The 26871-nt window shown below is 42.1% G+C and overlaps 1 protein-coding gene across 1 annotated transcript in view; it reads right to left on the reverse strand.

The window, feature by feature from the left end:
* The window catches only part of LOC308321882 (murinoglobulin-2-like), a gene marked incomplete at both ends in the record, with an annotated part of 44827 nt that overhangs the window by 9627 nt on the left and 8329 nt on the right, over window positions 1-26871 (reverse strand). Inside the window, 27 exons of the mRNA XM_080772978.1 lie at window positions 268-495; window positions 815-997; window positions 1082-1194; window positions 2994-3159; window positions 3302-3322; window positions 9223-9291; window positions 9409-9499; window positions 9684-9808; window positions 11142-11354; window positions 12485-12675; window positions 12797-12962; window positions 13958-14032; window positions 14393-14549; window positions 14690-14762; window positions 15646-15822; window positions 16475-16558; window positions 16669-16720; window positions 17811-17932; window positions 18180-18306; window positions 18596-18821; window positions 21596-21770; window positions 22438-22525; window positions 23664-23813; window positions 23997-24142; window positions 24285-24348; window positions 25549-25776; window positions 26289-26459. Coding sequence (XP_080629104.1) covers window positions 268-495; window positions 815-997; window positions 1082-1194; window positions 2994-3159; window positions 3302-3322; window positions 9223-9291; window positions 9409-9499; window positions 9684-9808; window positions 11142-11354; window positions 12485-12675; window positions 12797-12962; window positions 13958-14032; window positions 14393-14549; window positions 14690-14762; window positions 15646-15822; window positions 16475-16558; window positions 16669-16720; window positions 17811-17932; window positions 18180-18306; window positions 18596-18821; window positions 21596-21770; window positions 22438-22525; window positions 23664-23813; window positions 23997-24142; window positions 24285-24348; window positions 25549-25776; window positions 26289-26459 — 3681 coding nt within the window. The remainder of the gene's footprint in view (window positions 1-267; window positions 496-814; window positions 998-1081; window positions 1195-2993; window positions 3160-3301; window positions 3323-9222; window positions 9292-9408; window positions 9500-9683; window positions 9809-11141; window positions 11355-12484; window positions 12676-12796; window positions 12963-13957; window positions 14033-14392; window positions 14550-14689; window positions 14763-15645; window positions 15823-16474; window positions 16559-16668; window positions 16721-17810; window positions 17933-18179; window positions 18307-18595; window positions 18822-21595; window positions 21771-22437; window positions 22526-23663; window positions 23814-23996; window positions 24143-24284; window positions 24349-25548; window positions 25777-26288; window positions 26460-26871) is intronic.

The following is a 26871-nucleotide window of genomic DNA, read 5'->3' on the forward strand; positions in this document are numbered from 1 at the left end:
TAAACAGCCATGTAAACAACCTGTAAAGGGTGCATTATTTCTGGAGAACAAAATGACAGTAAGAACTTCCGTTCGGCAGTTAATGCACCTCGAAGATTTTCTAAGAAAGCGGATACCTGCTTATTGTATGCTGCAGGACTTTATAGGCGGTATGGTTCCTCACCCACAGACACCGTAGTCCCAGGTTTCCCCAATGTCTCCAGTAAACTTTATGCCAATTAATTGAGTTCGCCGGCGTGCCCAGCCAAGCAGTGTGGTACTACTCACCAGGTAGACCAGGTCCACGCGGCCTGCAGTCTCTCCAACTACAGTGTAATGGACGGTGATGTCGTTTTCTCCATTGCAGATCAGTGGGTTCCAGGTCCTCTTCACCTCCAGTGAGCTCACGGTTTTGGGGTCAACGGTGCCTTCCTGGACCAGGGACAGCTGATGTTTCCCCTCCTCAATGTGTGGCACTCTGTACATATGGTACTGCAACTCTGTTGTCGCACTAGCCTTGATGAGAGAGGTTAAATTAAAGTCAGTCAACCAGAATATTAGTTTGTATACGTTCCCTTTTTAGACTTCCGGTGATGCTTCAGCAACATTTTGTAACTCTTGTTCCCTATGATCTGACAAGCATAACCTTGGAGCTGCCATTTTCATAGATTTGGTGTGACGTGAAAAATGGACTTCAATGTAGACTCCTGGGAGACTGGGTTAAGGCTCATACTGTACACAATACACGCATAGTTTTGAGTGCCAGTCTGTGCCTTCACCTTTCTAAAATGACAACCTTCTCGTGCAGGAAATTACATAACCAAGGCTGACTTACTGTGAGAAAGATGTCCTGTCCTGCAGGGTCTTTGGAGTCTGTCGTGTTGAATGAGAAACTGGCCTCACCGCTGCGGTCAGTCTTGACAGTCAATATTGTATGCGCCGTTGACCGCATTTGACCCTCAAACAGGTACACCGTCATGTCAGGAATGGGTGCGTTATTCAAGTAACGTGCTTTGACCTGTCGGAAATAAACAGATTATACAGAGTGCATAATAATATGGCCAAATGTGTACAACTATAACTATGAAGCATTTGGACTTACTTTTCCTGCAATCACCGATTGGTCCTTATACACCATGGGTGTGTCAATGAAGGAAAGAGATCCAACACAATAAACAAGAGCGACCACCTTTTCTTGTGCAGACAGTGCAATACCTGTGGAGAAAACCCCATGTCATTTCAGTGTTAGAAACATTGATGAGCTACTATAAGCTCATGGCTTCATTTTTGCTTGAAACGGTTCCAACAGTATGAAGACTTGCCTGTTCCATCTTCCTCTACTTTTGCATTGAGTTGCAGTTTATCATCAAGAGACTCTACTTTTGCAATGAGTTGCAGTTTATCATCAAGAGACTTTTGGGCAGGTGTGGTGAAAGTTGTCATATTGAAAGTGAAAGTTCCACAGCCCTTCCCAGACGTCTGTGTACAAGAGGAAAAGAAAATACATAATGTGTGATTGACTGAGATTCTCCCCTTCTATTCCTCTTGTGCACCAGATAGACCTCAGAAGCCAATGGTTATAGATTGCCATAAAGTTGATGAGGGCATTTAGGCACATAACGTCATGGATTAAAGCAAAAGCCAAAGCCAGGCAAAGCGTTGGCCAAGACCTATTCTGCAATTTGTGAAACAGTGTTCATAGACATTTAGTACAATATGTAAAATGTTTTGGTAGCCACAGCCAAACCTTGTATTGAAGATACTTTAGTGCATTAAGGCTAAAAGGGATAACACAATAGTCTAGGTATGAGGGGATTGAGGTCACCGTTTCTTTGGCCATCTTCAAATACAATCTCATTGATATTTGCTTTGCTTAACACTGTCTTCTACCCTGAGCCATCTCAAACTGCTTAACACAGTCTTCTACCCTGAGCCATCTCAAACTGCTTAACACAGTCTTCTACCCTGACCATCTCAAAACTAGTAAAGTGTGTCAATTTTTGGGAGTGTAGCTGCATAACATTCTTCCAAGGAAGCCATGCCGATTTATATGTAATCCAAATGAACGAAGTCAGTCAGTAGTGGCAACTGAGAAACCAATTGCCTTTAATCTAGTACCAGCGTTGCAAAATGTTAAATTTTTTCACTGCACAATTTATATATATATATATATATATATATATATATACACACACACACACACACATTATAATAGATAATATTTACCCGTTTACTCTCTTTATGACAGGGCACAGTCATGCCAGGAACAGGAACACTGTATCGATCAAGTGGTCGGCAGACCTCCACTTCTATCGTAGCAGGCACAGGCTGTCCATAGGTGTACCTGATGAAGAGATGTACAAACTAATCTCTAAAAGGTAGTCACCCATAGCAGACATAACATTTTAAGGCGTTTTTTCCATGCAGGAAAGTAGGCTTGCTGTAAATTATAACGTTTAAATGACATGTTTATTTTCTGTGGGAAACCACAATGTGTTAAGTGTAGACAAAGACCACAGGAACATAAAAGCCAAGATTACTTACGTTGCACAAACTTTAGCTGTAAATTCTTTTTGTTCAATGCTCAGCTTGTCATCCACTTCCAATTTGACTTCAAATCTTGGCAAAACTGTGGACAATTGTTGCACATTTGTCATGACATGAAAGTAGATGCCGCACAAGAGATAACCATTTTCACATGCATGCTTAATGTTTAGATAATAGGTGAGACTTGTCATAATATAGAAATTCTAGATTCTTGAATTAAACTCTTCACAAAAAGTTCTGAAAGTTTAACTTTGGGTAGATAATTTCTCCCCTTTAATACCAATTCTTATTGTATTTTTATCATTGATTAGTCACCTTTTCAATGAGGTACAGCTTGTAAGGACCAGACATTCATGGACTGAGCAACACAGCTAAATAAAACGAGTCCAGACGTCAACCCAAGTGAACACTCGTCGGATCAGCTTGGGCGTGCTGTAGTGTAGAGAGACCAACAAATGAACCCTTACCGTATTTCTCCACCTTGAAATAATGATCCAGTACCATGCCGTCAACATGAACAATGACTCTGTAGGGTCCTTCGTGGGCCTCAGGGTTCAATGGGTAAGAATGCTCCACAATGCTCTCATTAGACATTTGGTTCAACCACTGTGCAATGCGGTTACCATGAGCATCCTGGTCAAACGAGAGTTGTGGAGAGAAGAGGCAACGGACAACCATATCATCTCACAAACAATCTCATCTGTAGTCGTATGACATCTGATTTGGTAATTATATGCGGTGCATGTCGTTATATGTCAAACGCAGTGAGTCTTACCTCAATCTCTACCATCTTGTACTGAAAGATAGGAAAAAAAGAGACAATTCTGTTAAACAGGAAACTATCATCTGTATCAGTCTCACTATCAAACACTCTGAACATTTATATACTGTAGTCGTCACAAATGTACATTTATATCCACATTAGCTTAATAGCAGACAGAACAGAGGTAGCCTGGCTAATAAGCCAGACTCAAATCACACTTCTTTTTTTCAGCTGATTCGGTCTGGCTTATTAGCCAGGCTAGTACAGAGGGGAGATGGCATTTTTGATTTTCCCCCTTGTGAGTAGTCTCGTCAGCCATCTGAGCAGCCATCTGCCGATTGGACAGAATACCTGCACTCCAGAGCCCTTTTCTAGTTTTCATATAGCCTACATTTTCTCCAGAAAATATTGAACTGCACACACACACACACACACGTTTGTAATACAAGTAGCAACCACTCACCAGCTCATTGACAGGCGCGAACGTGGTATTCATGGTAAAGATTCTGAATTTCACTGAAAGACATGACATTGGATAAAATTATCTACAAAGGAATTGATTGAATAAATGCTAAATGGGACAGCTGTCGACTCACAACTGATGACATTCCTTTCTCCAACTTAGTAGTTTATAAAACTTACTCAACTTCATTTTCAAATTGTGCAAATGTAGTTAAATCTCATGAGACAGCATTTACCCGTTTGTCCAGGGAGGTAGATTGGTTTATCAGTTTGGATGAAAGTAATGTTTTTGTAGGATTTGATCATTATTTTCCTGACTTCTCTGGATAGGAATGTTGGTCCTTCCACCACCACAACAAGACTCAGCACCAGTTCATTCGTCACTAGTGGACAAGCCTGTGGTGGATACAGGAAAAGTTAGCATTATGTTGAAATGGGAACAACAAAACCAAGTGAAATCAACTTTATTCTGTGCCAGAGGTGACCTGGAATAGACCACGGTGGAGGAATGGTTTGTCTGTAGTCTTCTGGAAGATCGTTTTGTTCGAGTTAGGGTAAACTAGAAAGATGGTGATGTTGAGATTTTCGTTGGGCTTCATAAAATCCACGCAGAACATGGTCTCAGAGCCGGCTTGGATGACTGCAGGAATGGTCACCATGTATTGCCTATAAAATCATGGAAATGTTCATACATACATCGTTATATTTGCTAAAAGCCTAAACTGTAAACTAAAATGTACTCTTCCAACTTTCAAGAACAAAATAATATAACCAAACAGACATTCAAATGAGCTGTGGAGTGTAGCTCTATGTACTTACGGTCCTGCTGCTGCTTGACTGATACAAATCCAGGTTAAACAGGCAGACAGAATCCATGTCCATGTCTGAATCCTAGAGAGAGCCATGACTGAGGGATACAGAATCAGTTGTCTCTACTGCTGCCTGCTACATACACTCACACAGCAGTGAGTGAGCAACAATGCCTGTGGTGGAGGTGAACGCTGATTTAAGCTGCCTGAGACGAGTGCACACCTGACCTGAGTCAAATTAATTAGACTGGGCTGGCTGTGCTTTGTGGCAGGAGGGTGAAATCACCCCTCAACGTCTTCTGACAGAACAGGGACACATTGTGAGACTTAACCTGACTTCGCCAGATGGTGGCGGTAATTAGACCAGTTTCGAAATTAAAGAATTGAGTATTGCAAGTATTCACAAATATGTGTTTAGGTCTAGACGACTCTGACTCCACAAACAAATAAAAAAGTAAAATTAAATAAATAAATATAGTTTTATATATTTATCGTGGATACTAACATTGATGAATTGAAAATGGTACGTGGGGCCTATTGTAAACATACTGTGTAATGCTTTGGTTTATGGTGTCGTCCACTCACAGTTAACAGTCTTTGTATTGAGTTGTACTTGAAATGTACTGTCATTCTGCAAACTGTCAATAAATACTTCAATCAATCAATTGAATGTAAAGAAAATCTACATAATAAAATACATTCACAAAATGTATTGCTAATTTCTTGTTTTAAATATAGCCTATGAAATATAAATCCTATAGGCCTAACTGTATAGAACATTAAACCCAACTTGTGTTACACCATCACTAAAGCCTGGTATATTTTACCCAATGTAATTGTAGTGCATAAAACAAATATTTCAAAATATATTAAAGTATAGCAAATTAGCAATACAAGGCAATTTGATTTTGAGGTAGTCTTCTTTAATATTTAAACATGAAATGTCAGAAAAAAACGGAAAAAAGATCACAGGCCCTATATATGGCTATGATAAAGGGGGGGAAATGTGGGTATTAAAAATATTCCTTAAAAAATAATGGAGCTGGGATACTTTTCCTTTGTATTAATCCTATACATCACTAATCCCAGGTGATATTTATCCAAATATGTGCTGGTAGAAAATGGTGTGCCCTATTGTAAACAAGTGTAATGCTTTATGGTGTCGTCCACTCACAGTTAACTGTTTTTGTATTGAGTTGTACTTGAAATGTACTGTAATTCTGCTGTACTGTTATCAATCAATCAAATGTCACTGAGGCTACACAGTGACCCACCCATCTCTGAGACCTCAGTGACATTATGAAAAACCACATCCACATAATTGTCCGGGTGAAAATCACCCAGGTTGAGGGTTAAACAGATTTGAAATTGGTATCAAAATCATAAAAGGATGTAGTTACATTTATATAGTTACCGACTGTTGAACCTGCATGCTTTTACAAACTCGTGACTGCATTTGTTATTTGAGTTTTATTTAGACTCCCTATAGCTGGCATGTCTATAAATGTATCTGAATATAATCTAAATGTATCACTAGAAGTCTCATGCCTATAAATAAGTGTATATTTATATTTGTGGAGAGTTAATTATCTGCACTTTTAAATATTATGCAATCATCTACAGTTTTTCCACTCAAACATAGCATATTGCAGTATTGCATCTGAAATGTTGTTTAACATTGCTGACATTACTGAAAAGATTTATTATCACAACCCATCCATGATCAACCGCTTATTATCCGTATAGTCGGGTTGCGGGGGCAACAGCTCCACCAGAGAGCTCCAGACTTCCCTCTCCAGAGCACCAACGTTAGTAACTATACTTCTGGGGGATCCTGAGGCGTTCCCAGACCATCTTGGAGATATGTGATCCCTCCATCTGATCCTGGTCTGCCCGGGGGTCTCCTTCCAGTTGGATGTGCATCGAGGACCTCCTTAGGGCAGTGGTTCCCAAACGTTTTCATGTCAAGGACCCCCAAATCAACATTTATTAGGCCACGGACCCCCCATTTGAAAACATATGCCAGTGACCCCGATAAGGGAGGATTTTTACGGCTCCAGCAGTGATTCCGAAACATATTTCAAGGACCCCCAGTTTCATTAAAGTTAATTAATTAAAGTCCTGCTTGTGAGAAGGTGCATGCCATGGGCAGGGCTGAAGTCAAACCAACCATGCCTTGCCTCAGATTGCAGTCAGGAGTACTTCTTGTATTATAGGCCTACACTAAAGACTGTACAAATGCTGTGCTTATTAAACCGTTTATATATGACGTAGTACAGTGAGACCCACAATACATTATGCAAACGTGATGTAAATATACACAAACACATACACGAAGAACACACATGTATTATTTTCCATGCTAATCGGGTGTATTTTCAACAAATGAGGCTGAAGAATGAGTTCTGGTGATGGTTCTCTTTGAAACATCTGTTGGATGGGGGGGAAAGGGAATATTTAAAAGAAACTACTAAACATTGAGGTCAGTTCTGAATCTATACATTACATTTGTATTTTCTTATTCAAAAGGGGTAATTTTACATATAGTAAATGGTGCATTTATATAGTGCTTGTATCCAAGCGCTTTACATATAGATTGTACACACACACACACACACACACACACACACACACACACACACACACACACACACACACACACACACACACACACACACACACACACACACACACACACACACACACACACACACACACACACACACACACACACACACACACACACACACACAGGGGTTCAGAGTCTTGCTCAAGGACACTTCGACAGCCTGAGATCGATCTGTGTCTCATAGAAGGGATGTGGGCAGTTCAGAAACCCGTCCACCAGTGACATCATCGTTAGGATGATTTCTTTACAAAAAATGTCAGATTTGTATTATCGTGAGAATAATGTCTTCCATTTTCGCATTGCAACTTTTCAGGACTAGAAAGCCTGCAGTTTCTATTAGCTTGGATTCCCCATTGATGATGTCACTGGTGGACGGGTTTCTGAACTGCCCACAGCCCTCCTATGAGACACAGACTGAGGAAAGAATTGTGCCATTTTATCATAATTATTAGTGAAGACCTATTATATGAAGATAGGTTGAAAAGTGGTGAATTGGTCCTTTAAGATATAATTATTTAAGGGGGTGGGGGGTTAATATATGATTGTATATACTGTAGCATTTAAAAGTACAGATAATTAGATCATTTTGATCAGATAAGTTTAGATACACTCAAAACCTCACACTGCACATACAGTATAGAACAGGAACACAATGAAATGGTAAGATTCTTCACATGATGCAATACCTGCTGAACGGCTGGCTTATGACGCGCATGACCATTACTGTGAATCACAAGGATAGCTGTATTCTGTCTCCATGTTGTCACCTGCGTGATACAAAAACACCACTGCATTTTAGTCCAATGTTCGTTTATAGTCAGTTTCAGCATGAACATATGAGCAGTTGAGACGAATAACAGTCTTTATCCATCATGTATAAATGTGGAGGGGTCAGAATAAACTATGGACTTCTTAGACTGTTATTAGTCTAAACTGATTAGTCTTATAAACTGAAATAATAATAATAATGCAGCATGTGGTTTCAAATCTTTTCATGTCAAGGACCCCCAAATGAATGCGTATTTGACCATGGACCCACATCAGAAATGCATGCCAGGGACATGATTTGTGTTGTTAAAATGCTTAAATGTAATATGTATTGTTGTTGCTTGTTGCTGTACATCCCATGATGTTTTTGTTTTTTATTCTGTTTTTTCTGTTGATGTTTTTGTTTTATTTACATGCCAAGTTGTTTGTCTTTTGTGTCTCGTCTTGCATATTCAAGAAAATAAAGAGTTAAAAAAAAAATGCTTAAATGTGTATTTTTGTAGATTGAATCCTATGAGAAAAGGAGGAGCACTGTTGTGTAGTGTAGTGTTGTAGTCTATGCAGATAGCCACAGGAGAGGTTGTGTAACACTGTACTGTACTGTACTGTACTGTACTGTACTGTACTGTACTGTACTGTACTGTACTGTACTGTACTGTACTGTACTGTACTGTACTGTACTGTACTGTACTGTACTGTACATGTGTAGCAGAGTGGCACAGAGCCTCTGCCTGATGGCCACAAAAGTCTAATATCTCCCCCAGTCCAGAGGGATATCCCTTTGGTCCAATGGTTAAGATGTTGGACTTTCACGTGGGAGGCACGAGTTCGAATCCCGGGCGTTACACATGTACTCACTTGGCTGGTAGTAATCATAGATCTTGACCAGTGCTGGCTTCAGGTTCTGAACTGGGACTTCCTGTATGAGCTCTAAGACGTGGTCGATGGCTATTCCTTGTGTTAACTGTTGGCAGAAATGTACAGTAGATGATCAAGAGTATGTTCCTATAGATTAGCCTACCTGTAAGGTTAGATTTTCACCCTTGGAATTAACCGGAAACCCGTTTTGGTGCATTATGTCATGCTTTAGCTATTGAAAAATAGCAGATCTACAAGCACCGAGTGGCGCGCTACGAGCTTGTAGGTTTGCAATTTTTGAAAAATCGAAGAACGACGACATAGAAACATAGCTTTTAGAATCTGATCTCAGGTCAGAATGGGTTTTGTATTGAACAATAATGTGTTGGTGTGAACTGGTCTCTCACCTCTTTGAAATACATAATGACGTGGTCGTCCTTCTGCTCCACACGATCCACCAGCGGCGCCATCTTCAGCTGTGAAGAAACCATCACATTGATCTGGTTATCTGTGAACTCTGCACTCAAATAGAAACATGTACAGTACAACATACTGTTAAAAGGTTCTCTCACTAAATGTTTACAATATCTCACCTTTTTCAAAGACTCTGGGTCTGGGATGAATCCAGAAAGCATCGTTACATCAACCAACACCATGTTTGTTGTTGCTTCATTTCCAGTATATCTGTAGGTATAAAATATTTGATAATGTATTTTACAAGAATCTCATTTTTTTGGTATATTCTGTTGTAACGTGAACTATTTCATATTTAGTGTGATTATTATTATTTTTTTGCGTGCGTTTGTTGTGTATGAAAACATGCGTCATTGACATGGCTGTATTGTCTGTGTCTACAGGTGATCCTTACAGGCTTTGTAGTTTCAGAGTCATCGTCCGTGTCAGAGAGTTGCTGTTGCATTCGGCCTCGGGTGTGACCTTGATGGACAAACTGCTTTCCTCAACTGGTGTCGGGATGTTGTAGTTAAGAGACATCTTGAGGAAACAGAAGTATAGAGTTTTCATTTGTACGATCAGATCCGAAGAGTAAAGTGGCATTTGTTTGTTCCGTCCGAAGGAAGGAACATGACGGAACATTTTGTCACATATACAGCATCACATATACCGTACAGCATCACATATACAGTACAGACGCCCCAGAGCCACAGGAGGCATCTATCTGTCTATGCATATAGAGCGTCACAGTCCCTCCCCCTTTCAGAACAACGAGTGGCCCAGGAAATGAATCTCAATGCATTTTTCCCCATAGGCTTTTCTTAAAGTATTTATTTAAAGACAGTTACGCCGCGGACAAAGCCAACTCCAATCGTGACAAATCATGACAATGAACACAATGTTTTGGGCCGATCAAATAATTTATAAGGAGAAAAACAAAACAAATAGGGTTGTCTCCTGCCTTTATTTTATTCTTTCTAATGATTTGATCGGCCCATGATTTGTCACGATGCGAGTTGGCTTTGTCCGCGGCGTAACCGTCTTTAAATAAATACTTTAAGAAATGCCTATGGGAAAAATGCATTGAGATTCATTTCCTGGGCCACTCGTTGTTCTGAAACGCTCTATACCCAAAGCATATAGCATACTGTATACCACAATCCAGTAGACAGTGGTATTATGCTGCTACAAAGTATTGTTACAGGGCATCCGTTGATCCGACATACCAGTGGTCCAACATGCGTGGCTGGTTAAGACCAGAGCCATCTAATAAAAGAGTTACAATATTGAGGGGGCAGACGCCGAGCGCTCGAGCGCCTGAAGTGAGACAAAGCTGGAGCTGGAAATAAATTGTTTTCAACGCAAAATAAGAGCTATTTTAAGCAACGTGTGCGACATGACAACTGTTTTAAAGCATTGCACAGTAACAACTAAAGTCTCTTTAATGTTTATGTTGTACGATTACTACAAAACTATCTAAAATAAAGGGATTTAAGATCAATAAAGCTGGGCTGTTGCCCTGAGTCCAATGCATGTGTGCCTACTTCCGGTCCGGTCCCAGGTGATTGTCCCCGCATTCTCAATGTAGAAGAGCCGCCATTGGACTGAAGCCCCATGAAGTGAACGCAGTTCGCGTAACTCTGTCTATATCTAAGGCTCCGGTTAAGACTCACCCATGGCTTCCACGTGCCGTTAGGGATTGGGGTAGGGTGTCGGACTATTGCGTGTCGGGGACTGTTAGTACATCGGACCAAAGAGATGCACCCCCCCACATCGGTATGTTTATCAAACTGTGATTCCATTACAAGCCTGTAGTCTATCAAGGTCACAATGACATTATTACTTATGACATTTGAACAGATAGTGAGCTGACCTGCGCTGAGACACACGCAGTGCCCTTGACCTCCAGGCTGTACTTCCCCGTCACGTCCTGCAGCGCCCTCTCCTGGTAAAGCAGTCTGTTGCTCTGATCCACCTGGAAGACTTGGTCCACCTGGGAGGATTTAACCGTCACAGTGCTGGAGCCCTCTGGGCTGAAGACCAGAGTGGAGTAGCGAGCCAGAGCCTGCAGAGCCACTACGGTGTCCTACAGAGCACACAAACCATGAATAAACTTTATTTATATAGCATGGGGGCATGACATGACATCTAGACGGACCAGTAAAGCATGCAGACTATATAACAGGGACGAAAAGGAGTTACAGTACATGAAGTTTCTTCACCCTCCCAATGACTGACTGTGGGGGTTAGCAGAGATGGAGTACTTGTAGAGAGTCCGGGGAATTGGGAATTGGCTATACTAAATTGGGGAGAATTTTTTTTTCTTTTGTCTTGAAGGGCCATGTTTTGCATAATAACAGTCTTTTCATTATGTCTGCCCACGATCATACAGTACGTTTGTTTACCCCAGTCACTGATACTAAAATCTGATATATATATATTTTTTTTTTTTCTATGAATCTGTGACTTGACACCCATACTGTTATAAAACGAAAATAAAAAGATTTTGAAAAGAAAGAAAGACCAGTAAGGGGCCCTTGAGCGGTTCAAACTCAAAGGTGAGCATTTTAACCACAGCACCCATCTACAGAAACGCCCAGAACTTATTTTTTTTAAATATATTTTTTATCCCACGATTTTGTAACCCATTTTTCACCCCTGTGTCAATCATCTAATGTGATCCTGGGCTCTACACACCCTCCGCCAACCTGGGGAGAGCAACGGACTTAACTCATGCTTCCTTCATGCTTGAGTGTCCAAGTTGCTCCTTTACACCTAACAGGGGGGAGTTTCCCTGGTTGGACGTAGCGCGTGGAAGGAATACGTTATTCCAACCAGTTCCTTTCCCCTCCATCAGGCGCCCCGGCTGGCCAGGGGGAGGCAGTTTAGAGACCAGGATTACTGCATGTTTTTGTGAGGGTATCTACCCTAGGGGACACGGGGAGAACATGCAAACTCCACACAGAAAGGCCCTTTCGCCAACCCCACCTTCGGGTATGGGCACTGATGACGCGGAGGAGGAAACACGCTGCCAGCACCCACAGCGCCCCGAGCGGGAATCAAACCCAGGACCTTCTAGCTGTGAGGCGACAGCACTACCAACTGTGCCACCGTGCCCCGCAAACGCCCGGAACTTCTAAGACAGATACTGTATCTGTCTTTTACACTTCTAAGACAGATACTGTATCGTGGGACATATTATTATTTGAGCCGAACCTGTGTGGAGGAGAAGCCACCGTAGGAGTTCTGCTGGCGGGCCAACCACCTCACGATGCGAGCAGCATCACCCAGGTCTGCAGCGCTAGGTTCAGGGCTGGCAAGCTTGGCCAGCAGCACGTAGGAGGTGATCTCTACGGACAGAGAGGCCGAAGTCTCGGCGGAGGTCTGAGACCAATGCAGGAACCCTCCTGGGGAACCAACAAACAAAACAAGCATTCGTCAAAACCAACCTTTACTGGTAAATGCACAGTGACAACATGCAGCAGTAATGCAGTAATCATTTAAACGCATCGTCTTTCTATCTCTCACCATCTTGTGATGCAATCTTGTCCAGGTGTTGTAGGAGCAGTGCACGCGTCTCCGTTTCCCCCGCCAGAGAGAAGACGTAGGCCAGCAGAGCTGTGGTGTAGGTGTTGGTCTTCATGGACTCACCGATGGCCTCCCTCAGACAAGACAGGCTTTTCACCACAGGATCCTACAGAGAGACACACAGACAGGCATTACAGACAAATACAAAGTATTGCTTTTTAGGGGCAGAATTTGTGAAAATAGCAACTCGCGATAGATTGTGAACCTTTCAAAACGTTTGCACGACGCTGTCATACAACGACGTATGTGGATGTGAAGCACAGCTGAGCATGAGGGACATCGTGGGTTCTAATTGAGATTAGCATACTGTATGTGTAGGCATGAGATTAACATACTGTATGTGTAGGCATGAGATTAACATACTGTATGTGTAGGCATGAGATTAACATACTGTATGTGTAGGCATGAGATTAACATACTGTATGTGTAGGCATGACATGATTTACTGTATGTGTAGGCATGAGATTAACATACTGTATGTGTAGGCATGACATGACTTACTGTATGTGTAGGCATGACATGACTTACTGTATGTGTAGGCATGACATGACTTACTGTATGTGTAGGCATGAGATGAGTTACTGTATGTGTAGGCATGACATGACTTACTGTATGTGTAGGCATGAGATTAACATACTGTATGTGTAGGCATGACATGACTTACTGTATGTGTAGGCATGACATGACTTACTGTATGTGTAGGCATGAGATGAGTTACTGTATGTGTAGGCATGAGATTAACATACTGTATGTGTAGGCATGACATGATTTACTGTATGTGTAGGCATGAGATTAGCATACTGTATGTGTAGGCATGACATGACTTACTGTATGTGTAGGCATGACATGATTTACTGTATGTGTAGGCATGAGATTAGCATACTGTATGTGTAGGCATGACATGACTTACTGTATGTGTAGGCATGAGATTAGCATACTGTATGTGTAGGCATGACATGACTTACTGTATGTGTAGGCATGAGATTAACATACTGTATGTGTAGGCATGACATGACTTACTGTATGTGTAGGCATGACATGACTTACTGTATGTGTAGGCATGACATGACTTACTGTATGTGTAGGCATGACATGACTTACTGTAGGTGACGAATTCATCTCCAGGAACGAAGCAGTGATGTAAGCACTGAGAGTCACTTCATCCGACACTCCACCCTGCATTAAAACACACATTTACATATGGTTGCTGTCAGGAGGACACCAAACTGTCTGCTAAAGCAGCTAACTCCACCACCTCTCCCCCTCTCATGCAAGTAACTGATAATAATATAAGTCATATTATACCAATAGCAACTTTGATGAGGCAGTATTGCTTTGTTTTCAAAATAAAAGGTTTTCTTAATTTCCTGAAAAATGCATATGTTTCACTTCCTGAAAGGTTTTGTGATTTCTTCCGACACTGCAGCAGAGATATATTATTCCCCAATACCTCTTCTCTTAATATGACATTATGAAGGTGATACACTAATTATTTACGCTGTGTGTACCATAGACCTAATCCCTCCTCACTCGTACCTTCATTCTGTTGTTGAAGAGTTTTCCAGATTGTTCAAAACAGCCGTTGTCCTGCTGTTTACTCTCCAGCCAGGTCTTTGATTGCTCTATGTTGGACTGGTCGATGAAGACAAAAGACTTCGCCTGGACAAAAGCTCTCAGGACAAATGCAGTCAACCTGATGATGGACAAACACACGTTCACTACATTATGTAATGCTCAAGTTGTATATGTGCTATTTGGGCATTTGAGTCCATAAATGTGCATTTGACGGTCCACCCACACACCCAGCAGGCATTCATTATACAGGGTTCTCACCAAGTGTTCCCTGGTCCAGTTCCAAACGTGCTGTAGGCTCCACGGTGCTTGTAGTTTAGTTGCCTCTGGTAGCCTGCATGTAGTTTATTCAAGTATTTTTATTGAAGTTCTTTGTACATAAGACAGGACAGACAACAGATACATGACAGACACAGGACAAACCAACAACAACAACACCAGTACTCAACATCCATGTAAAAAATATAAAAGTCTGAAATACAATAATAAAAAATAAATTGTACATTAATGACATCAACAATAACTGAACTGGGGGGGGGGGGGGGGATGGCCAATGACTATGTAGAAAATACTACCGCAAAGTAGGTTAGAAACGGTTGCCAAACTCTGGTAGCCTGCATGTAGTTTACTTCATGGTTATTGTTAAAGTCCTGGGTTTAGTTTACTTCATGGCAATTATATAAAGTCATGTTAAATACACAACATTGTGGGCGAGCTATGCCGTGCTGAAGAAGGGTGATGATAAGAGACAAATATATAATCTCCAGAATGTTGTTGTTGTGGGAATAGATTGCCGACATCACACTCTGGAAGTAAAGTTGATAGTTGACATCAGAGCCGTAGAGAAACACAGAGCTACGTTCCCTTCAGCCAGTCCAATGGCCGCTCTTCTACATAATTGGAGAAGTGTTATGGCGAAGAGTGACAATGTCCTGGACCTGGTCCGGAAGTTGGCAGAATGCACTGGACTCAGGCAACAGCCCACTGTACAATCACTGTACAATACTTTAAAACAGTATTTTGCTGATATTTGCGCCGCCCTCGTTGAAAACAATGTATTTCAAACTCCAGCTTGTCACTCTCCAGGGCTGCATGAACAGCGCTCGAGCGCTCAGGTTTTCTGCCCCCTCAATGTCGTAACTCTTGTCTTTCTTTCTCTATGGCTCTGGTTGACATAACGAATGAAAACAATCCAGATAAAGGAGAGTTGGACTCACCGCTGACCAGGAAGGGAAAGGCCTTCTCCTTGATGGCCGCTGTCAGCTGGTTTGTGTTCTTCAGGTATTCCAGGATGTAGATGTTGGGAGCTAAGAGCGCCATATTCTGTTCCCCACATCCATACGGCATCCTCAGCAGTCCATCCAGGTTCTTCATGGCACGGCCCAGGATGTCACCTGTCGTCAGAGAGAGAGAGAGAGAGAGAGAGAGGCTGTTAGACTGATTATTTTAGACTTCAGGCCTTAGGCCTGAAGAAGGCCGAAAGGTCGAAACGTTGGATAATAATAAATATACAGCAGTGTGGCTATACGAGTGTGCAGCCTTTTTCTCTTTTTTACTTATTTACTGTCTTAGGCCAGCACCTCACCAACACTGGTGTGCACCCTTTCCCGTTTTGTCTACATGTAGAGTGTGGAAGAAACATGTTATTCCAGGGGGAGGCAGTATAGAGACCGCACACACGCACACACGCGCACACGTGCACGCGCGCACACACACACACACACACACACACACACACACACACACACACACATGCTATATATATATATATATATAAGGACAACTTGTTGAGACAGACAGCAGGAAGATATGAAAGAGACACTGTAGGAGAGACAATAGGACAGATGAAAGGGAGACAGCATAGGAGGGACAGACAATAGCTGAGACCTATAGTTGCAATGACGGGAGGTTTGAATCTTGCTTGTAAATTATGTCATAGCTGGTAATCTCCTTTCTCTAACCCGTCCTTGCACTGTAGTTTGTGATAAAGACATTAAAGAGGAAATGCACTGAATACAAAAGAGCAGAAAACACAAGTCTATTTACCCAGGACGGATACAGAACAACGGGCAGATCCCACGATCACGTTATCAGGGAGTTGGAGCTGGGTTTCCTCTGTCAAAGTCTCTCCTAAGACAGGGATATAGAGATATGAAATAATCACGTTAGGCACATAAACTTTGGATTGTACCATAAATGGTACTTACCCTTCATGTACTGTACACTCGATCCACACTCACCTTTTGGACACAGCAACCAGTTGTAGGTCTGAGTCACTTCTGTTCCCTCTGCCTGCAAGGAGAGGAAGGCAGAAAAGGATTTCAGTTCATTCAGAAGAAGAAGAAGGGGAAAAAAGGGAATTAAGCCTATAATAAAAAACTAGATTATAAATCACATTCACAACTGTCACAAGGTTTAGGTTTATTTATTTAGGTTTATTTATTTAGCACGTACGTAGTACAAAAAATAGACAATAACATATCAAAGAACAAAAATACAATGCAAGGAAGGGAAGAAGCCAGCAGGCTTATTTGGAATCCTTTCCTGTAGGAAGAGGTCATTGGTTTAAACAGATTAAAAGTTCATACAGAACAGTACAAAAGACTACAAGGCAAAGGGGGGCAGCTGTGCAATAAATAAATAAAAACACAGACTGCACGAAAAACGAAATAAACAATACAACAACAAACGAAAATATAACGCATCAAAGTAAAACATGTAATCTACAGAGAGGAAGAAATAAGATATTTCTTTAGAGGTTTTTTGAATATTGGCAAGGATAATGAGGATTTAAGTGAAGCAGTTCCATAGATGAGGGCCTCTAAATTTGATGAAAGATTGATGTTTGGAAGTGCGACAATATGGTAATTCAAAATGATCTCTTTGCCTTGTGGGGTAGGAGTGAATGTCAGAAGTAACACGGAAGAAATTGTAAAAAGAAGACGGAATGTCTTGTATGCATTTTTTTAATTTAAACATAAATAAACAGGTCTGAAAAACGTTTACTTTGTCAATGGGTAATAGTGAATATTTAATAAAGAGCGGGGCAGACGGCTCATACCGATTTGAATGTGAAATCATTCTCAGTAATTTAGTGAGATGTGTTGAATATGTAGCAGCCCAGACAATATTACAGTAATTAATATGAGGGAAAATTAAGCTATAATAGAGTGTTAAATGACATGAAGGAAGAACAAAAGGGCAGATTTTTCTCAACATACCAAGCATCTTCATAGACTTCATACATACAGCATCAATATGTTGTTTCCAATTTAAATGTTCGTCTAGAATTTAGTATGTGGAACCTGGCAAATTTCAGAGCCATTGATTACAATTCTAGGTTTTTCTTTGGGTTTTGTTCTTTCACAACTTCCGCCTATACCTTGATGATCAGAGAGCGCGTGACGACATCGATGCGGCCTCTCTCTGGCACGCTGACTATCTCGTTGTCACACGATGCGTGGGACGACACCGCCTCAGCGCTCACAGTCACGTTGACAACCTCTGGAAAACATCCACAACCAACAGTCAGCATATCTGATAATACAGTATGCAGATAGGGGTCAGGAAATAATAATAATAATAGTACTAGAAGACTACTGTCCTTGTGTCATGTGGGGGTTGATTATGTGTCACACGAACCCGAAGGCGACGTTTCCATGAGTGTGGGTAATAAACATCTTATATAATTCTATTGGTTTGAATGTGACAAACTGTAGTACAAGATAAAGGCATAGAGCGCAGGTCTCACCCAGGACAGAGGCATCCATAGTCCAGCGGAAGGTCTTGCGGCCGTTGGCACAGACACAGGAGGAGTACTCTTCATCAGGGATGGCTGAGAGAGTGTAATCTGATGAGGGGCTGGGAGTCACACTCACCTGAGGGAAGAGTGGAGGATAATTAATAATACAAATACAAATACATTTTATTTGCAAAGCGCTATTCAGTGAATACAAAGTGCTTTACAAAACCAAGATAAAATACAACCATGAAGAGAAGCAGCAGTCAATGAGCATTCAGTGCTAAAATAACAACCATAAATATATAGTAAATCACGACAAAATAAGACAAGCAAAGCGTGCTAGGCGATGATGTGGCATTGTGGATACAAAGTGACAAAAACATCTACTCCTATAGCCTCAAATCCTGCAGGCAGAACGAACGAACCATGATGCAGCTGGACTGGTAGTTGAAGACGGTAGCCTTCAGAACAAATGTCTCTCCCCTGACGATGGAGTAAGGCAGGCTGAGCTCCAGGAAGAAGGGCTGGAAGACTTTGAGCTCCTTGGGAGGAGCGAGACCGAAGCCGGTGGAGGACAAGCAGAAAGCCTCCGTCTCCCATGTGGTGATGGTGTCTGGGACAGTGAGGGACACGTCCTCTTTTCCCGAGTCCCTGCATGGAAGGACGATGGACAGACAGACGGGTAAATAATAAAAGCTGTTACTATTGTTTAAGATGATCATGTGCTATAGGTTTTTTCCTTTCTGATAAAGTATCTTTACTTCAAATTAACATGAAATAAAATGACTAGAGCTAAAGCTAATAAAACCATAAGAGATATAACACAATATATTGAAGGGACTTTGTGTGTTACAAACGTCCTGTTCTGTGATTAGCGTATCAAATGACACACCATTTACAAGCTGGCCTATGTACCTAAAAACCTCTAGTATAAACGTACCTTCCTTTGACCCATTTAGACCTGAGGTCGATTCTACAAAGTCCTGACAGTTTTCTGATAAACCTATTTTTCTATGTCAGTGGTGCTCAACCTTTTTCATGTCACGGAGCCCCAGAATTATCTGTATTTGGCTGCAGACCCCCCCCCCCCCCCCCCCATCTGAAAATATGTTGTTTTCAGGGACCTCCCCAGAAGCAAAGATCTGAGTTAAAAACGTTCGCTCTCTCCCGTTTCCTGTCAGCCTACTGTAAAACAATAAAAGGCGTAAGCCGCAAAAAAATATCTTAAAAAAAAGTTCGCTCTGAAAGAATATAATTCAATGATTTGCGCCTCATTTTCACGATTTTTCAAACATAGCAGACCTACGGGCTATATGAGCTTGTTAGATCTGCTATTTTTCAACAGCTAAAGCATAACATATTGCTAAAAACACCAAAAGGGGTTCCCGCCCAGTACGGGTAAAAAAAGAGAATGTCGAAAGGGCCTTTCTGCAGGGGCGTGCATACGTAGACGCCAAGGGGTGCTTGAGCACCCCTTGGTGGCCCTCTCTGGAACAACATGCCCTTTTGAACGTCAATGTTTTTACACTTTTTTATTGTTTTGTATAATTTATTTGTACGTGTATAGCATGTGGCCCATGGTGACATCGATCAATTCTGGATTAAAATCTTATAATATATTTATTTATACATTTGTCATGATGTTGTATGTCGGCAGTTTACATCCAAAATAATTTGTCACTCTCTCGGTTCTGCACTGCTGTACTGGAGAAGTATATCACTGAGGGCAGGCAAATTTGCTTTTTGTAAGCGACTTCGTCATTCTGGGCTTGTGTTGTCTGTAACGTCGCTTGGGCTTGTTTTTCCATACCTGGTTGCTGGTTTCTCTCTCGAAATCTGGCGTGTGTGTGTGTGCGTGTACTACACGTGGTGACGCGCAAGTTTGTTTACTGTGTGACTACTAGTGTCATGGCGGAGCCCTCGTTTCAAATGGATATATTCCTCCTTATTTCTTTCAACTGCTCCAATCCAGCACAAAGAACAGTCAGAGTAAGTTGTTGAGTCCAATGCATATTATGATCCCATTTCCACCGCCGCCACGAACGTACGCTTAGCTTGATGCTAACGCGACCCCCCCCTCTCTCTCTTTAATGCGCGATAGAGACGCGTCTCTCTCTCTCTCTCTCTTTAACATGCGATAGAGAGATGCGTCTCTCTCTCTCTCTCTCTCTCTCTCTCTCTTTAACGTGCGATAGAGAGATGCGTGTCTCTCTCTCTCTCTCTCTCTCTCTCTCAGCAGGGAATGCTTCAAATTGACATTGGTTGTTCAAGTTAAATTGATGTGTTGATGTTATTATGATATGTACCATATAGGCAATATGCCAATATTGAAGAAAGTTAAAATGACCAGAGAGCAGGCTCATCAAAAATGTAAGTTAGGCTGTTTCTGCTGTGCAGACCTGTTTTTGACCCGAAAATAATGACTTTATAATGGCAATTGGACCCCTCCATCTGTGAAGTACTGGATACGGCTGTGTGTGTGTGTGTGTGTGTGTGTGTGTGTTAGAGAAATGTTTTGTTGCAGCTGGTGCATGGTTCCACGCGCCAGATAAGGTGCCCTTTTGTTTCACTTGAGCACCTGCCCCTCAAAGTGTCTGTGCACGCCACTGCCTTTCTGTGTGGAGTTTGCATGTTCTCCCCGTGTCCCCTAGGGTAGGTACCCTCACATGTTCTCCCCGTGTCCCCTAGGGTAGGTACCCTCACATGTTCTCCTCGTGTCCCCTAGGGTAGGTACCCTCACATGTTCTCCTCGTGTCCCCTAGGGTAGGTACCCTCACATGTTCTCCTCGTGTCCCCTAGGGTAGGTACCCTCACATGTTCTCCCCGTGTCCCCTAGGGTAGGTACCCTCACATGTTCTCCCGTGTCCCCTAGGGTAGGTACCCTCACATGTTCTCCCCGTGTCCCCTAGGGTAGGTACCCTCACATGTTCTCCCCGTGTCCCCTAGGGTAGGTACGCTCACATGTTCTCCCCGTGTCCCCTCGGGTAGGTACGCTCACATGTTCTCCCCGTGTCCCCTAGGGTAGGTACGCTCACATGTTCTCCCCGTGTCCCCTAGGGTAGGTACGCTCACAAAAAACATGCAGTAATCCTGGTCTCTAAACTGCCTCCCCCTGGCCAGCCGGGGTGCCTGATGGAGGGGAAAGGAACTGGTTGGAATAACGTGTTCCTTCCACGCGCTACGTCCAACCAGGGAAACTCCCCCCTGTCAGGTGTAAAGGAGCAACTTGGACACTCAGGCATGAAGGAAGCATGAGTTCAAGTCCGTTGCTCTCCCCGTTACACACCCTCCACCAACCTAGTCCCCCAGGATCACATTAGATGATTGACACAGGGGTGAAAAATGAGTTACAAAATCGTGGGATAAAAAAAAGGAAAAGAAAAGAAAGAAAAAAAGAGAATGTCTAATGCTCATGTTGTACTCACCCCACCTCCACCAGGTCCCAGATCCATGTCTCTGGGAAGAAGGAGCGGATGGTCTGTATGGGCGGAGGAACTGAAGCACGGCCTGCACCGTGACCATTTGCACCTGCCCCTGCACCACCCTGAGACATCGACATCCATACTTCTCCTTCGTAACCATGACGAGCCATGGGTCTAACTGTCCCAGAACGAGAGAGAGAGACAGTGTTTTCAGTTATAAATATAAATAATATTAAGGTGGATTTGCTTATGTAAGTTCATGCATATTTTGGGTTCATTTCATTATGAATAAATAGAATTAAAAAACGACAATAAATATGTTAAAAGGCTATATCACAAGGCAAAAGGAGTGAGTCACATGACCAGACCGTCACCTGTCAGTAAGGGTCAGAGGTTGAACTGAGTTCCTAGCATTTTTTTGGGAACGTCAGAGAGAGACGATATTTAGTTAATCTGCACACATTCAAAGGCGCACACACGGTATATATTGTTTATTGTGTAACTGCAGACTTTGTTTGTTAAATTGGTCTCACTAACTAGAGGACTCTCTGCTTCATGTGTACTATGGACTCAACTGAACAAAATGTCTTTGTTTCTTTATTGTAGTTCTGTCTTTGGTGACTGTTTGGAGGAGTTGCATGTCAAAATAAAACCAAATTAGACATCTGTGTGACGCGTGGACATTCCATTGAACCTGCGACAGCTACAATGGGTGTGGTCTGGAATCTGTAACTTTGGAAGCACTTCAAACATTCACCCAGAATTCAGACAATGATAGCAAACACACTGAAATCAGCTGAATTCATGCTTCTTACTGTACATAATAATGTGTATCTGGATCTTACTTCTCTGATTGTAGTACTCTATTCCTCTGAACATGATGCAGGCAGGTGTTCTTGTGAGCAAATTTGTTGCCATCCACAGTCCCAGATTCTAGATTAAATTGACACAAAAACATGTCACGGTAAAGTAGAAAGTAGCCGTATACAATGTATTTCAGCGATAACGAAATTAAAAGCAGAAATAATGTATCCTTGACCATTTTAGTTTAAATTGAGGCACATATATATACCTTAAACACAGTGTAGGCGTCCTTGTCATTATCGCGGTGTCCAACGTATCTTTTTGATCTCACAGGAAAACATGCTTGAGCATCTTCAAGTGTTTGTGGAATAGGGGATGATTTCTTGACTCGCGACAGGGAAAAAATCTGTTCAAAGACAAGAGTTTAGAGCCAAAATCATGATGGTATACAGTAGACCTGTTTGACATGAAGTAGGAGGGCCCGGCTTGGAGCCTGATCAGCCCCTGGATTGGTCCTGTCTGTGGCAGCTCAGGCCTCGCTACCTGGACTATAAAGCTCAGTCTTTGCTTGGACTTTGGGGTGGGAACACTGCTGCGTGTGGCCTTCCCTCCAGCCGGTCTACTTATGTCTTAGGTTGGTTCTTTTGTTAGACAGATGCCTGAACCTCATGTAATGTAAGTCATTCCGTATTCATTCTGGGCTCACAGAGACATTCTGTTCATCATTCGTTATGCATTTTATAAGTTATCGTGAATTGAGTATTGATAACTCTTTTATGAGCCGTGTTGTTCTTGCATACCTGTTACGGGCAGTAAAACCCCTAGTAGACTTTAGAACAGTTCGTAGCAGCCATGTTAATATTTTCTTGATAGTGTGCCATTTATCTAACACCACATTGATATTTCCAACAGATTCAGATTTTCCACAAATAAAACAACCTTTTTCAACTTCTTTTGAAATATTCAGGAAATAACCCACCTACTGTACCTCCTAGACTCCCTCCCCGGTCAGAGTTCAGTTATTATCGCAGCCAGCGAAAACTAGGAACAGGAACGAAAACTAAGGCCCGGCCGTACCTGGGCCCTAACTGGACGGAGGCCCCGGCGCCTGACCTGTTGTTCCAGCTTCTCGCCTTCAGCGCGTCTTACTGGTCAATACATACTTGCCGTAAGTAAAGACAGTTTGTTCATGCATGAAAATAAGTGAAATAAGTGTGAAGAAGGACATTTTTAACTACCTTGTCTGCATTGAATGGAAGGTACTCACCTTGTCTGCGCCCAGCCGCTTCCCTGGCTCCTTGATGTGAACACTCTGGTCGATGGCACTGACGCCACACAGAGAGCCTGGCATGGCCGACACCTGCAGTGTGTTCTTCTCTCCGGGGATCGCCGTGGATGGAGAGAACTCCAGAACCACCTGACATGTAAAACAAAACATCTCCTTGAATACAGACCTCGACACCTGCAATAAATCATGTTAGCCCCACTCACAAAAAAACCCTTCTCCTGACACCTCATCCTCCACAGTGACCAGACAAGGTTACCGGGATCCCTTGAGATCACATGAACATTAATTGGCACAAAAGAGACCTGAACTGACCTTATTACGGAAGCATTTCTCTGTGGCGAAGTCTGCGCTGTGAGCAATGACTCTCTCACTGGGGAGGACAGTGTACACAAGCACCTGGAGCAATGGAGCCATTTCTGGGGTGACATCCAACCTGAAGGAGATCTCGCCATCGGTGACTGCATGGAAACACACAGCAGTTAGAAGTTTGTCCATGTATCAGCTAGAATGTTTTATTTATATTCCTTTAATCTAAGTGTTATGTATTGGTACATTAGAGATAATCAGTGCTTGTTGTATTTGTTGCTGTTGATTACTTACCTGGAGAATCCAGCACCTGAACGCTTACAAGTCCTTCCTTTATAATAGCTGCTCTGGATAAAATCTATTGACACAGAAAGGACAGAATGAGGAGAGGAGAATGGAAATAAGCTCTCTTATGTAAATGTACATGGTCATGTACAGTATATGCATATTTTGTAAAAAGAACACCCGTGTGAAGTGTGGGGCGCTCTAATCATTGTACATCATCAAGAATGGTGGTCCCTTATTGGCCAAGGGTTCCCACAGACATGCATATGCCGATTTGCTCAGACACTATGGGCTGTATTTTGCGTGTCTTAAGTACCAGGTCTTATTCCCTAACTTGAGTAAACTAAAGACCTGGAGGCGTGATCAATGCTCTTTGGCCACTCAGAATAGCCAAATGGCATTGATCACGCCTCCAGGTCTTTAGTTTACTCAAGTTAGGGAATAAGACCTGGTACTTAAGACACACAAAATACAGCCCTATATGACGTAAATTCTTTGTTCATTGTCAATGTTAATGTTTGTTCAGACAACACAAACATTAGTTCTCCGTTCATTGTCAATGGCATTTTTTGATATACAGGTTTAATGTTTGTTTAAAAAACGTCATTGACAATAAAGGAAGTTTAATGTTTGTTTTAAAAACGTCATTGACAATAAAGGGAGTTTACATGATCATCATGTTGTAAGATGATAAGAGCGCCCCTCACTTCACACGGGTGTGATTTTTAACGTTTGTTCAGACAACATAAAGCTATAGCTGAGTTAGTACAGTAGACATATGGTTCATAACATCAGCACAGTGCAAATATAAATTACATTATACACATAGATATACAGCACATATGGCTCAGAACATATTTTTGTTGACTGGTGCACATTCTACAGACAGAGACATATGGTTATCAAAAAGTTATTAAACGGTATTGGATTAACAGACTTCATTTGAATTTTCAAGCAGACTGTGGCATGCCAATTAATTACAAGTGAAACCAGTAATAAACAACAGCATGTATGTTATGTTCTGCCCTGAAGCACTTGGAGTTGCATTTATGTACATGAAAGGTGCTATGCAAATAAAGTTTATTATTATTATGAAAGTGGACACAATGAGGTCACCAGATCAGATCTAAATAGGTAGGTGTAGGTTAGGTTGACACTGCGTGTGTGTGTGTGTGTGTGTGTGTGTGTGTGTGTGTGTGTGTGTGTGTGTGTGTGTGTGTGTGTGTGTGTGTGTGTGTGTGCGTGCGTGCGTGCGTGCGTGCATGCGTCTCACCAGGTACATCAGGTCCACGGGCCCTGCAGTCTCTCCAACTACAGTGTAGTGGACGGTGATGTGGTTTTCTCCATTACAGATCAGTGGGTTCTCCGTCTTCTTCACCTCCAGTGAGCTCACGGTCTTGGTGTCGACGGTGGCTTCCTGGACCAGGGACATCTGATGTTCCGCATTTTGATAGTGCGGTGTTCTGTGTCCATGGTGTTCTATCGCTGGTAGCACGCTAGCCTTTATCACCACAGCAAAAGGTAAAATGAAAAATATGTGATATATTATAACCAAGTCAAGTCAAGTCAAGTCACCTTTATTTATATAGCACATTTAAAAACAACAGAAGTTGACCCAAAGTGCTTTCCATATTAAAATTACATCATAAAATACAAAATTAAAATAAACGTTTAGCAATACTTCATAGTATAAGAAAAATACAATATAACAACAAAAATGTTTAAAACATTCACAGGACTAGGAGCTGAAGGCAATGGAGAAAAGGTGAGTTTTTAGGGAGGATTTGAAACGGTCGATGGTTGGGCTGGATTTGATATGTAGTGGGAGACTATTCCAGAGTTTGGGGGCAATTACTGAGAAAGCCCGGTCGCCTTTGAATTTTTGGCTCGTTTTGGCTCGTTAAGGCTTGTTAAGGTAACCAATGTTTTGTACTTTGTACTTCACTAATTGTGAATGCATGCTCCATGCATGCAGGTGGTTAAAAACAACAAAAAGAAACCCTCAAGACTTACTCTGAGAAAGATCTCTCCTCGGGAAGTGGACGACGTGTCGAATGAGAAACTGGCCACGCCGTCACTGTCAGTGGTGACGTTCACTGTGCTACGCGGTGACCATCTTTTACCTTCAAACATGTACAACATGGTGTCGGGAATGGCCGTGTTATTCAAGTACACGGCTTTGACCTGTCGGAAAAATACAAAGTAACATTATTATACGGAATGCATTATGGTCAGATGCATATATAGAACTGTACTATAGTCTGAAGCAGCTAATTGTGAAACCATTATTATTTGGACTTACTTTTCCTTCAATCACTGATCGGGCCTCATACACCTTGGGTGTTTGAATAAAGGAAAGTCTTCCAATAACATATGAGACAGAGATTCCTTTCCCTTGTTTCTGTGTAGTGCCTGTGGAGAAAAGAACGTCCATGTCATTTAACCCATTTTGGTGGCGGGAGCACCTTTTGGTGTTAGCATCATGTTATGCTTTAGCTATTGAAAAATCACACCCGTGTGAACTGAGTGGTGCAACTCCCCCCCACCCCCCTCTCTCTCTCTCTCTCTCTCATTAGCAGGCAACAGTGCAGCACTT

This window comes from Protomyctophum bolini, assembly GCF_963924005.1.
Source record: "Protomyctophum bolini genome assembly, chromosome: 9".
NCBI lineage: Eukaryota > Metazoa > Chordata > Actinopteri > Myctophiformes > Myctophidae > Protomyctophum > Protomyctophum bolini.